Consider the following 12399-nt stretch of genomic DNA (forward strand, 5'->3'; position numbering starts at 1 on the left):
AGGAAATTAAATATAATAAATAAATTTCTAAAATTGTATGATGTTTTTGTTGAGTTATTATTACACAATACTTTTTCTGACCTTTTTGAATCCCACGACAAATAACCCATATTACAAAAAAAACTAAAACTAATTAAAACTAAACTAAAACTAAGCATTTTCAAAAAATAAAAACTAAACTTGCAAACCCGCTTTAAAAACTAATTAAAGCTAAACAGAATTTGAAAAAAGTCAAAACGAAATAAAAATAAAAACTAATGAAAAATGCAAAACTATAATAACCTTGGTCTAAACTCATAAATACATTGTGTCCTTTAGAAAAAGGGTATATTGCCCATATATAATTGATAGATGTGTCTGAACTGTGTGGGATGAAATAAGTACTACATTCATATTTAACTTCAGATATGCATGATTCACAAACTTCTAAAGCTTGAAATATGAAGAAGGGTCATTAAAATCATCACCATTGTCCAATGGATGTCTAAGGATTGTTTGAACACATTTGTGGGTTGAAATAGTCTTCAAACATGAATCAAATATTTTTAAGGATTCTCTGTGTTGCTGATGTGTGATAGGTAGTGAGCCCTGTTATCTTTGGTTCAGAAAATAAGCGAGAGCCTAAAACCTATAATCTATAACATAGATTCATTAAACCATATGTATACATACACACACAACATAGGGACAGGAGCCTTTTCACTCATTTCACGGAGTCGCTTTACAGTATCTGGGCCTCACGGGAGCCAGGCTGCAGTATCTGCAATGTAACAATAAGTCTAATAGTTTTTTTAAACCAGGGGTAGAAAATAGCATAGATGATTGGGTTTAGGCAGGAATTAAAATAAATCAGAAAAATCATAAAGCCCACAACTGAAGAACCGAGCAAGATATTTTGGCCTGAGAGACTGACGCAGTAATAAGGACAGTAACACATCAAATACACAACTACGAGAACACCAAGCGTCCTGGCTGCTTTAATCTCAGATTTCTTAACTTTAACAGTCTTGCAATGCTTGAGTGAGACAGTTGCAATGTGGGACCTCATTGCTCGAGCTTGAGACAAAGCCACCACGAATACTCTCATGTACAAAACAATGATGACAGTAATGGGAATAATGAAGCTGACCGCAATATCAGCAGCTCCTGTAATGTTGACCACACACTCTCCATAGCAGGAAATATACTTGCCTGGCTGCTTCAGGTTTTCATTCATAATAATAATGATATAGACAAAAGAATAAATCCAACACAGTAAAAGACATATTGTAGCAACTTTTAGAGTGAGTTTGGTGGGGTAATGCAGTGGGTCACAAATTGCCAAATAGCGGTCAACAGAAATGAGCACAATGTTTCCTGTGGAGGCAGTGATTAAGATACCTGGTATCATGTAATACAGCACACACATGAGGTCACCTAGGATCCAGCAGGTCTTTGTCAGGAGGATTTCTACTGGCATCACCACGAGGCCCACAAGAAAATCTGAGACAGCCAGAGAGAGGAGGAGGAGGTTGGTGGGAGTGTGGAGCTGCCTGCAGTGAGATAATATCATCATTGTAAACACTATCAGCATATTATCAATAGCAGTTGTGCAAAAGCAGTAATGATTAAAAACCACATTCAAAATAGTAGGCCAACAAACCAGTATTTATGATCTCAGGGCCACCACATATATATATATATATATATATATATAAAACCACTTCTTACTGTAAATACCAAGACAGTGTAACAACATGTAACAACATTTTAGCGTATTCTGTGAAAGAAAGTTATATACCTGAAGTGTGAGATAGAGATGATGACCAGCAGGTTGAGAGCTGCAGTGAGCAGAGAGATGAAGGCCAGCAGAATATAAATAAGTACAGCACCAGAGTGAGGAGGATCTGGCTTCCTGCAGGATAAGTTGAGTTGTGGAAAGCAGTGATCAACTCTTTCCAACTGCATCCCCAGAGAGAAGAGGAGGAGAGAAGCTGCTTAGCTTTGGCAGCTTTCTCAACAAATGCTTTGGTCACACAGCTTATGTATTGCTCTCCCCCTTATGGAAAATGATCTTGCATCAAACTCTCTTGCATCATACTCTTCTTCTGCGACTTCATCACCTCCCTCTGATGTTGAAACATGACATTGTCAAGTAGGAAGCATGGCTGCAAAATGGTTAGTTTAGTTTGGAGTGAGATAAAATCACTTCACCCTGAAACAAAAGATTTTATGAGGTTAAACATGAGGACATGTTTTTGCGTTATAATGTATTTTGAGGTCATTTTCCATAACATTTTCTGTACAGTCATATAATATCATCATATTATTTTTGGGGGGCATTTTTAGGCCTTTATTTTCACAGGACATATGAAGACATGAAAGGGGAGAGAGAGGGGGAATGACATGCAGCAAAGGGCCGCAGGTCAGAGTCAAACCAGCGGTCGCTGCATCGAGGAGTAAACCTCTTCACCACATAATATCAACCTTTACATGGTATGTAATTTTCTGCTTCTAGGGCTCAATCAAAACAATGGATGGTGCACACATACTGTTGATGATGCCGGGATTATGGGAGTTGTAGTTTTCATAGTTCACGTACGAGTTTACCCATTCACCTCATTTAGTAAGTTTATTCATATCATTCTAATAAAATAGTGGTAGTTGCCCCCACATATTACGTTTTTCTTGATTAGATTTGCGAGGGCTGCCAACTCTCACGCATTGGCCGTGAGACACACATTTGATTGGTTTCACACGCTCACATGCCACACCCCCGATTTCTCATGCTGAAGTGTCAACTCAGTCGGTCAAATGCCTGAAAGATGAGTTTATCTATAGATCTACCTGTTGAGCCACTCGTGATCGACTAGTTATGCTTTCGGAGAAGGTGAGGGGGTTCAAGAGCGCCCACTGTCTGTGGAATTTTCAAAATTTTCTTACATTTGCAATGCTACTTCATAAGCCATCCCAGGCGCATTTCCCCCCGCATTTCCCCGGCTTCAGGTATGTATGCTTTGAGTATTCATTGAGTATATTTATTGAGTTACTCAGTATCAGGTTTTGCTTTACACTGGCAGTGATTCCAGAAATGTGCAGGAGGAGCCGATTATTGGGTGTAATTGAGTTAACCTGGAACATGAGAGCGAGTTGTTGTGTTCATGGAGAGATGAGAAGGAGGAGGACGAGGAAGAGGGAGTGTGAAAGACTACATTAAGCTTTTTTGTATCCCAGAGAATGAATCAGAGAATCAATCAATCTCCTCTTTGAGATGCTTTTTGAAAAGTTGCCAGCCCTGGATTTGCATTGGTAACATTAGCTGACCAGTTAGCAAGCAAGTGAGCTAAAAATAGCCAGCAGCTAAAACCATAATATCAAAATAAATATTTCACATTTCAGTGTAACCTCTGGATGATTTCAACACCGGGAGGCCTCGGCACCCAATATCAATGTAGACGTAATAAATACATTTATCCATTGTTGCCAACAGTCACCATTTATCGGGCAAACTTAACTGTGTAACGTGAGGGTTTGATATGTGGTGGTTGTATCACTCTAAATAAGAAGAAACAGCTGGATGGAGACGAATAACTTTGTTAAGCAGCACTTTACTGTTCTTCCCACTTCATCAGCTCCACAACAACAACACTTCCTTGTTTTACTCAATCACATGTAGCTGAACTAACCAATCAGACGAAAGCAGAACTTAGACTCAGGTAAATGTGAGGAAATCCAGAGGTAGATTCCTAACTGCTGATGTAAATAATTAAACATGTAAATGTGAAAGTACTGAGTGTTTAAATACAATTATGGACAGAGTAAACTGTATAAACATTGTAAATGCATTTTTGTAGATTCATTTGTGAATAATTTGTGAATCTTACATTTCCTCCCCCTATGGAGTTAGAATCATGCCAAAACCTCACACACACACACACACACACACACAAAATGTGTTTTACTCACGCCCAACGATTCACAAACAAACTCAGTGTGGTTTGCAAATACAAAACATCATTCACAAACTAATGCATTTTGTTCTGCAAATAAGAAACCTACCTATCAAACAAATACAGTATGTTTTACACATACAAAGAAACGTATTTCTTCAATGACAAAAAATATCTTGCAAGTACAAACTAAAATCTTTCAAGTACAAAAAAAATCCTTCAAGTACAAAAAAAAATGCCGCTCTCTGGTGCGGTATGGAACTCTGTCTTGCGTCACATGGAGCACACTGCTTGAACCATATCTTGATGTGATGGGCCATGAATGACCAGTTGCACAACTTTTAAAAAATCAAGTTACAAAATTCTTATTACAGTGCTTCTTTTTTTACAGTATACAAACAAGAAAAGGAAGGGAAATAAGGATAAATAAATAAAAAACACAAAACTAACATATGAGAGGCCCTGATCCCTACCCGCAATAACCCACCCCGGACTGCGATCAGTATACTACTTGTCCTGTAAGATAAGATTCCAAAGGTTGCGAAATGTTATCAAAGTCTTTTAGTTTGTCCTTAAGGATGAACCGGATCCTCTCAAGGTGGAGTGAGTCCATCATCTCCGTGAGCCATATCTTCACTGTAGGTTCCTCTTTCTTTTTCCAGAATAAGAGGATACACTTCTTTGCAGTGAGAATTCCATATGCCAAGTAATGCTGTTGTGCCAGTGTCAGTCTCTTTGCTTCATTGGATATCCCTAAGATTACTAAAACTGGGTCTGGGACAGTTTGAATATTTAACACCTTAGACATGAAACTAAAGATATCACTCCAGTAACTTGTATTTTGCAGCAAAGAGCAATAACTATGAAGTAAATCACCAACATTAGTGTCACATTTTTCACACAGAGGAGAGAGTTCCAGGAAGATCCTATGAAGTCTTTCTTTGGAATAATGTAGCCTATGTAGGTTTTCAAACTCTATTAGACAATGACATGCGTTTATTGAGCACTTGTGGATTTATGCTAAACTCTCGTCCCATAGGTCATTTTGTATGTTCGTACCCAAATCCTTTTCCCAATCTGCTTTAACAGTGGCAGTAGTTGGGCAGTTTATCTCTTGCAACTTATCATATAAACAGGACATATTGTGATCTGACCTCCCTAACTCACCTAGGCAGTCATCCAACTTATCTGGCCCTGCTTTCTCAAACTGAGGAAGATGTGTTCCTACATAGTTTCTTACTTGAAAGAATCTGAATAAATGGTGTTTGGGTAAACCATATGTTTGTTGTAGCTGACCAGTTGCACAACTGCTGAGCACGTTTCAGTACTTTATCTGCAGACAGATGACCAGTTACTAGATTTCCACGCAGCAGCTGTAGAACAGCGTCTTTTAAGGTGTGAGGGACAACAACTTGATGCAGCAATGACGGATTTGTTGGATTGAAATCTTTAGGACAGAGCAACCATTATAAAAAATAAGTCTGTGATACTCTTGCCAAAGTGCTTTTTTTGTGCATCTTTTCCTGCACCAGAATGGTGGTTTCTGACATTTAACCTTCCAGTTAATGACCGCTGACAACATAGAATCTTGTTGCTGTTCCTTTTTAAGATCTTCCTTAGGGAATTGAAGCATAATTGCAGAGGAGACAAACTGTGTAGCACACTGTAAATCTGGACCAGGAGGCTGTGATAAAGTAGGAGTCAAATGTCTCTGGACAGATAGCAGCAGTGCATTAGGTGCTCTGCTCTACAGATCGTGTCAGCAGGGCAACGTGACATAGCATCTGCATTGAGGTGCCTGCGGCCAACTTTCTGTATTACAGTCCACTCAAAAGGGTGAAGTTCAAGAGCCCAACGTGCACAGCGACCAGTCCTGTCATTGTCAATAGGTATTTTCCTGAGACCTAAGAGAGGTTTGTCGTTTGTGACAATAATGAAGGGCTGCTTGTAGAGGTAGTGGCGGAAATGTCGTATTGCCCAGACAATAGCCCACAGTTTTCTGTCGTAGGTTGACCAATTCCTTTCTGCTTTTGTTAGAACATGGCTAGCATATGCAATTACCTTCTCCTAATTTTCCTGTCTCTGAGCCAACACAGCACCGATAGCAGAGCTTGAAGCATCAGTGTAGAGAAAGAATGGCATCGTGAAATCAGGGAATGCAACCACAGGTGGGCTTGAGAGGGATTGTTTCAGGTGCAAGTAAATACATCCTGGCATTGAGAAGTCAATTGGAAGTGTGCATGTTCCTCAGTAAGAGCATGTAGTGGAACACTGTGATGTGCAAAGCTCCTGATGAACTTACAATAGTATAAACAAAGTCCTAGTGCTCTTGCTTCTATTGGTGTGTTTGGAGTAGGCCAGGCTTAAAGTGCTCATATTATGCTTTTTGGCTTTTCCCTTTTCTTTATTGTGTTATATATCTTTTTGTGCACGTTACAGGTTTACAAAGTGAAAAAGCCCAAAGTCCACCCCAAAGGGACTTACCATCTCCAACAGAAAACACTGTTCACAAACTGCTCCAAACAGCTCTATTGTAGTCCAGCCTTTACTTCAGAGACAAACGTGGTCACTTTGTAACACACGTTATAATGCTCGCCTAGCTGCTAGCATGGCACTCCCTCATACTCTGCAACTGACTAGCTTGCAGTACTTACTGCGCATGTGCGTATCCCAACAAAGTTGGTAAAGATGTGAGATGTCTCACTCTGTAGCTAAAACAGTGAGCTCAACACACAGGGTGAAACGAGGAACTGCAGCAATGTGCAGTACAACAAATATATGGTGTTTTCTGAAAATTAAACCACAAAAACCTATTCTGGTACAACCTCTAAATACAATTATTAACCTGAAAATGAGCATAATATGAGCACTTTACACTTTTCACATTTCGTGGGTCTGGCTGAATGCCGAATGACTTACACAATTAAGAGTTTGTGTGTGTGTGTGTGTGTGTGTGTGTGTGTGTGTGTGTGTGTGTGTGTGTGTGTGTGTGTGTGTGTGTGTGTGTGTGTGTGTGTGTGTGTGTGTGTGTGAGTGAGTGTGTCCCACCCCAGGAGAAAGACACCCAAACTTTGTTTTTCTTTTGCATGTTTTTGTAGTAATTTTGTCTCTCTTTGTGCTCTTTTTATAGCTACTTGTAGTCGCCTAGCTTGTCAAAAGGCACATGATAATGCCTTAATGTGGGTCCTCCTTTATTTACCAATTTAGAGACCCTGTTTTGAAGTGGAGGCCTGTGTCAAAATATGTTGGAACTTCATGAAGTTCCAACATATTTTGACACAGTATTTCAGCTGCTATTGTGCTGACATATTGCATATTGCTTAATCAATTTGTGTTTAATCAAGTTACACAGCAATAGCAAACCTGAATACTCCATAGAAATACCGTACACAATGCAGATAAACAGCGAGCAAATAAGTCAAGTTTATTTATATAGCACATTTAAAACAACCAAAGTTGACCAAAGTACTGTACAAATTGAAGCGCACAGCACAACCACTAAAATCACATAACATTTTTTTTATTAAAATGCTACAAACCTCTAAGAGCAACCAAAGGCCATTGTGAACAAATATGTCTTGAGATGTGTTTTAAAACTGTCAATGGAGGGGGAACATCTGAGACAAAGTGGGAGATTATTCCAAAGCTTTGGAGCTGCCACAGAAAAGGTACGATCTCCCTTACCCACTAACCTCAATCGAGGAACAGTTAAAAATAATTGATTCGAGGATCTAAGAAGCCTGGAATTGGAGTAGGGGCTGAGGAGGCTTTAAAAACAAATAAAAGAATCTTAAAATCAATCCTGTATTTAATAGGTAGCCAATGCAGGGATGCTAGAATCGGTGTGATGCTTTCTCTTTTCCTTGTGCCAGTCAGAAGTCTCGCTGCAGCATTTTGCACCAGCTGCAAGCGCGACAAAGAGGAATGGCCAACACCCAGATACAGTGAGTTGCAATAATCAAGCCTGGAGGAGATTAATGCAATGGTGACAGTCTTCATATCATCAGAAGACAGGATGGTCTTGAGTTTGGCAATATTCCGGAGTTGAAAAAAGCAACCTTTCACCAATGAATTGATCTGTTTCTCAAAACGAAGTGATGAATCAAAGATGACACCAAGATTTCTGGCATGGACGTGCAGGTTAAGAGACAACGGACCCAGGTGGCTAGCTATGCTTGCTGTAGTGTTTGGGGGACCAAGAAGAATCACCTCTGTTTTAGAGTCATTCAGCTGTAAGTAGTTTTTGGCCATCCAGCATTTCACATCCTGGAGGCAGTTAAGAATGGATGTAACCGAGTTTGAATCCCCCGGATTTAACGGCAAATAGATTTTTGCATCATCAGCATAACAGTGGAAGGAAACATTGTGTTGGCAGAATATATATCCCAAAGAGAGCATATACAGAGCAAATAAAATAGGTCCTACAATGGAACCTTGGGTTACTCCACAATAAATAGGGGCTGTGGAGGAGTAAAGGCTGCCAATGTTAACAGAGAAAGTCCTATCAGCTAAATAGGAGGCAAACCACTTGAGGGCAGTGCCCTGGATGCCAACCTGGTCCTTTAGACGGTTTAATAAGATATTGTGATCCACTGTATCAAATGCTACATTGAGGTCTTTAGAATTTAGAATTAGGATGGCACATTTACCACAGTGTAGAGCCAGTAGCAGGTCATTTGAGACTTTAAGAAGGGCTGATTCTGTACTGTGACGAACCCTGAACCCAGATTGAAATTTGTCCATGATGTTGTTATTATCTAAATGAGCCAGTAGGTGAGCATAAACAATTGTCTGCCAATACTTTAGACAGGAAGGGAATCTTATAATGGGACAGAAATTATTTTAATCTGATTTGTTGAGGTTCGGTTTTTTAATAAGAGGATGGACTATTGCGTGTTTAAAAATGGATGGGACAGTTCCATTGGCAAGTCTGCTGTTTATAATAAGGGAAATTGTGGGACCTACAGTGTCCAATACATCCTTTAAAAGGTGTGAAGAAACAATATCCAAAGGAGGAGGACCTTGTATGAGCAATAGTGTCATAGACGAGAGACAGAGATACAGGCTGAAAACCATTAAGGATGGCAGTGGGGGCAAGCATCCGACCAGGATCATAAATGGGCGGTGAGATATTTGAACGAATAAGATCCATTTTTGTTAAGAAAAATGTTAGAAAATCCTCACAAATGGCTGTGGATGGTAAAGGACAAGTGTTGTCAACAGGGGTGAGAACTAAATTTATTGTATGGAACAATGCTTTGGGATTGTGGTGATTTTTGGAGATGATGGTGGCGAAATATTTGGCCCTTGCTGCTAACTGATAATTAGCCAGACAGCCTTTCAGCATCTCAAAAGACACCTGTAGCCTCTTATTCCATTTTTTCTCTACTTCACTTGCCAAATAACATATTTTTAAAACATTAGTTTATATTTTAAATTTGTTTTACAATCGAAATCTAAAGTTTATCCAAACAATAACTCTGTTTCCCTGGTTACGCCTGACGGTTTGACTAATACCTGGAACAATCATTCCCATCCTATAAGGTTCTTATGCAATGCATACGTTATTCACTCCTCCAGGAAATAGGAAAGACCTTAGATACGACTTGCCTCCCTTAGCAATGGGAGATCTATATAGGCCCCGTTTACACAAAGGGAAAACGCAGATAATTTCCTGCGGTTTGGCCTCTCATTTACACGAAAACCCTGTTTTTATCACAGAAAACGATTATTTCTAAAAAAAAATTTGGAAAACTTTGTTTGCATGTTTGCATGTAAACTGAGACAAACGGAGGTTTAGGAAGCCGAGAGAGAGAAAGAGGACGTGATTGGTTGCTGTTGTTGCGATTGTCGGGATTCTGATTGACTAACGTGGGCTTGAGCTTCTCGTTACACTGCCACCTACAGGTCTGGCGTGCTCTTGACTGCATTGACGGCATATATACACGGGTACATATAAATGAACACTTTTCTGAAAACCGAGAGGTTGAAATGTCCGTTTATGAAAATAGCCGGCCACGTGTAAACGTAGCATTAGTCTGCTCAGCTGGTACAACCCTTCAGTTTAGCTACGAGCCAGAAAGCTAACGCTGTGCTAGCAAGATCCAAAGTCAATAACATTGTGTACAGATGGCAATCAGTAAAAATAATTTGACAGTATGTTGAACAACAAGACAAGCTAGCTATATATCCAGCCATGTCATTGTCCCCAAAACAATATAACGACTTTTATGAACAATTTTATCTGCAATGTTTAACGTTACTGTCAGCCGCAGCCTGAAGTAGTGACCTGAACAGTGAACGGGATGTGAGATAACGTTACTCGCTGTGAAACTAAATCAGTCCAGAGGGGAAGTATAACTTACTTCTTGCAGCTTGAGTGTTAGCGCCATCCTTCAGAGGACGAGTTGGAAATAACAGATTCACATTTCCTATTTGATTTAATGTAGCACATTCATTTAGAACAGTAAACAGTCAGTTTCAGCAGAACTCCTTTAGTAGGTGTTCTACATCACTTTTTTATGGACACCCTGCAGACAATCAGAATCGAGTATTCACCCAGACCATGGTATAACTTCTAATAAGCACCGGTATTTGGTTCTAAATAGAGTGTAATTTGGTATAATATATTTTTTAGATATAGTATATTTTGAGTTTACTATAACATAATTATATAATTTCTTGTTTTAGTAAGTAAGGCTTTTTATGTGTTATCCCTTTACAAATTACAGGATCATTTAGACGTTTGGCCTTAGGGAATGTGATTTGGGCGATCAGATCCTTAAAGCAAAGATTGCATCATGTGTTAATGAGTCGACTCGATGTTGCGTCACAAATGTTTAGTCATGAAAGATGAAATTATCTCAGCTAAAAACAATGTTTACTTTAAGTTGTTGTTCTATTTACTGTAGCAGTGATTGCATCATGTTGATGTTAGAGCTTGTTTTCTTACAGTAACACCTTTGATTGCAGTGATGTCATCATGGGACACTTATGAAAGCAGGTGTGAAACTGTTCTGAGCCAGAGAGATACACTGAGAGGAGCAGCTAATGACTTACACAATTAGAGTTTCTGTGTGTGTGTGTGTGTGTGTGTGTGTGTGTGTGTGTGTGTGTGTGTGTGTGTGTGTGTGTGTGTGTGTGTGAGTGAGTGTGTCCCACCCTGGGAGAATGACACCCAAACTTTGTTTTTAGTCACTGTGCATGTTTTTGTAGTAATTTTGTCTCTCTTTGTGCTCATTTCATATCTCATTGTAGTCACCTAGCTTGTCAAAAGGCACATGATAACGCATTAATGTGGGTCCTCCTTTATTTACCGATTTAGAGACTCTGTTTTGAAGTGGAGGCCTGTGTCAAAATATGTTGGAACTTCAGTATTTCAGCTGCTATTGTGCTGACATATTGCATATTCCTTAATCAATTTGTGTTTAATCAAGTTACACAGAAACAGCAAAACTGAATACTCCATGGAAATACCGTACACAATGCAGATAAACAAGGAGCAAATGAGGGCTCGTTCTCACTTCTGGGGCCACTGTCTGGTAATCCAGCCATGGCAGGTAATCAGCAGCAGACGTAAGACATAGATTTGACAAACCAACACGTGTGCAGGATGTTAAAGTACATGGTTTAGTTTTAATTTGAATGTTTTTACATATGTAAAACATATTGAGCATGTTCTTTTGGTCTAAACTCGAAGAATTGTTTAAACACATTTGGATGTAAAACAAATGTTCTGAAGCAAGAATCAGCTCTTTTTAAGGATTCTCTGTGTTGCTGATGTGTGATAGGTACAATGTCCTGTGTTCTCTGGCTCAGGAAATAAGCCTCAAACCTGTAATGTATAAAATAGATTCATCTGTATGCATACACACTTGGGGTTGCACAAACTGGTCGACTTTACTCCTCCACAATTATGTTTTGAGCTTGATGTCGACTAGTCGCTGATCATGTGGTTTTGTCACTAACAACATAGACCTTGTTTTTTATTGGGGATTGTCGGGGAAATCTCCACGACAGCGAGGACGTTCGATGCCTGTTGTGCAGCAGCAGAACATCTCCCAGCTGCCCGGAATTATCTCCCCTTCACTTTTCAGTAATCTTAACTTTTCGTTTTGGTGCTTAACCCACCTTTTGTCGGGTTAATTTAGCTAACCGTAAAGACAGCTAAACGCGAAGGGGGGAGAAATTCGGCACATACACCGGTAGCGCTACGGAGATGTAGCTAACGCTATGGATGGCCCGTGGCCGCTGTGACTCGGTGCTGGGTCTGATATGGTCTGTTTCCCGACGTTTAATTAAACTGCCGTTAGCGTCGTAAGCACCAGGCAGTCGAGATAAGTTCTGGCCGGGGGTTTGCTGTAATGAAAGTAGCTGGCTGATAGCTGACTGGGGGCTAACGGTAACTAGCTAGCTAGCTATATGTCCCGGGGCTGTTGTCAGCTGTCATCCCGACTGAGTCTCTCTACGC

The 12399-nt window shown here is 39.8% G+C and overlaps 1 protein-coding gene across 1 annotated transcript; it reads right to left on the reverse strand.

The window, feature by feature from the left end:
* Window positions 1-721: 721 nt before the first annotated feature.
* LOC120570118 (trace amine-associated receptor 13c-like) lies at window positions 722-2099 on the reverse strand. Its single transcript, XM_039818342.1, has 3 exons — window positions 2081-2099; window positions 1781-1973; window positions 722-1532 (listed from the first exon to the last, which is right to left on the reverse strand). Exons 1-3 carry the CDS (start codon window positions 2097-2099, stop codon window positions 722-724), a joined length of 1023 nt encoding a protein of 340 aa, XP_039674276.1.
* Window positions 2100-12399: the final 10300 nt, after the last annotated feature.

This window comes from Perca fluviatilis, chromosome 12 (assembly GCF_010015445.1).
Source record: "Perca fluviatilis chromosome 12, GENO_Pfluv_1.0, whole genome shotgun sequence".
NCBI lineage: Eukaryota > Metazoa > Chordata > Actinopteri > Perciformes > Percidae > Perca > Perca fluviatilis.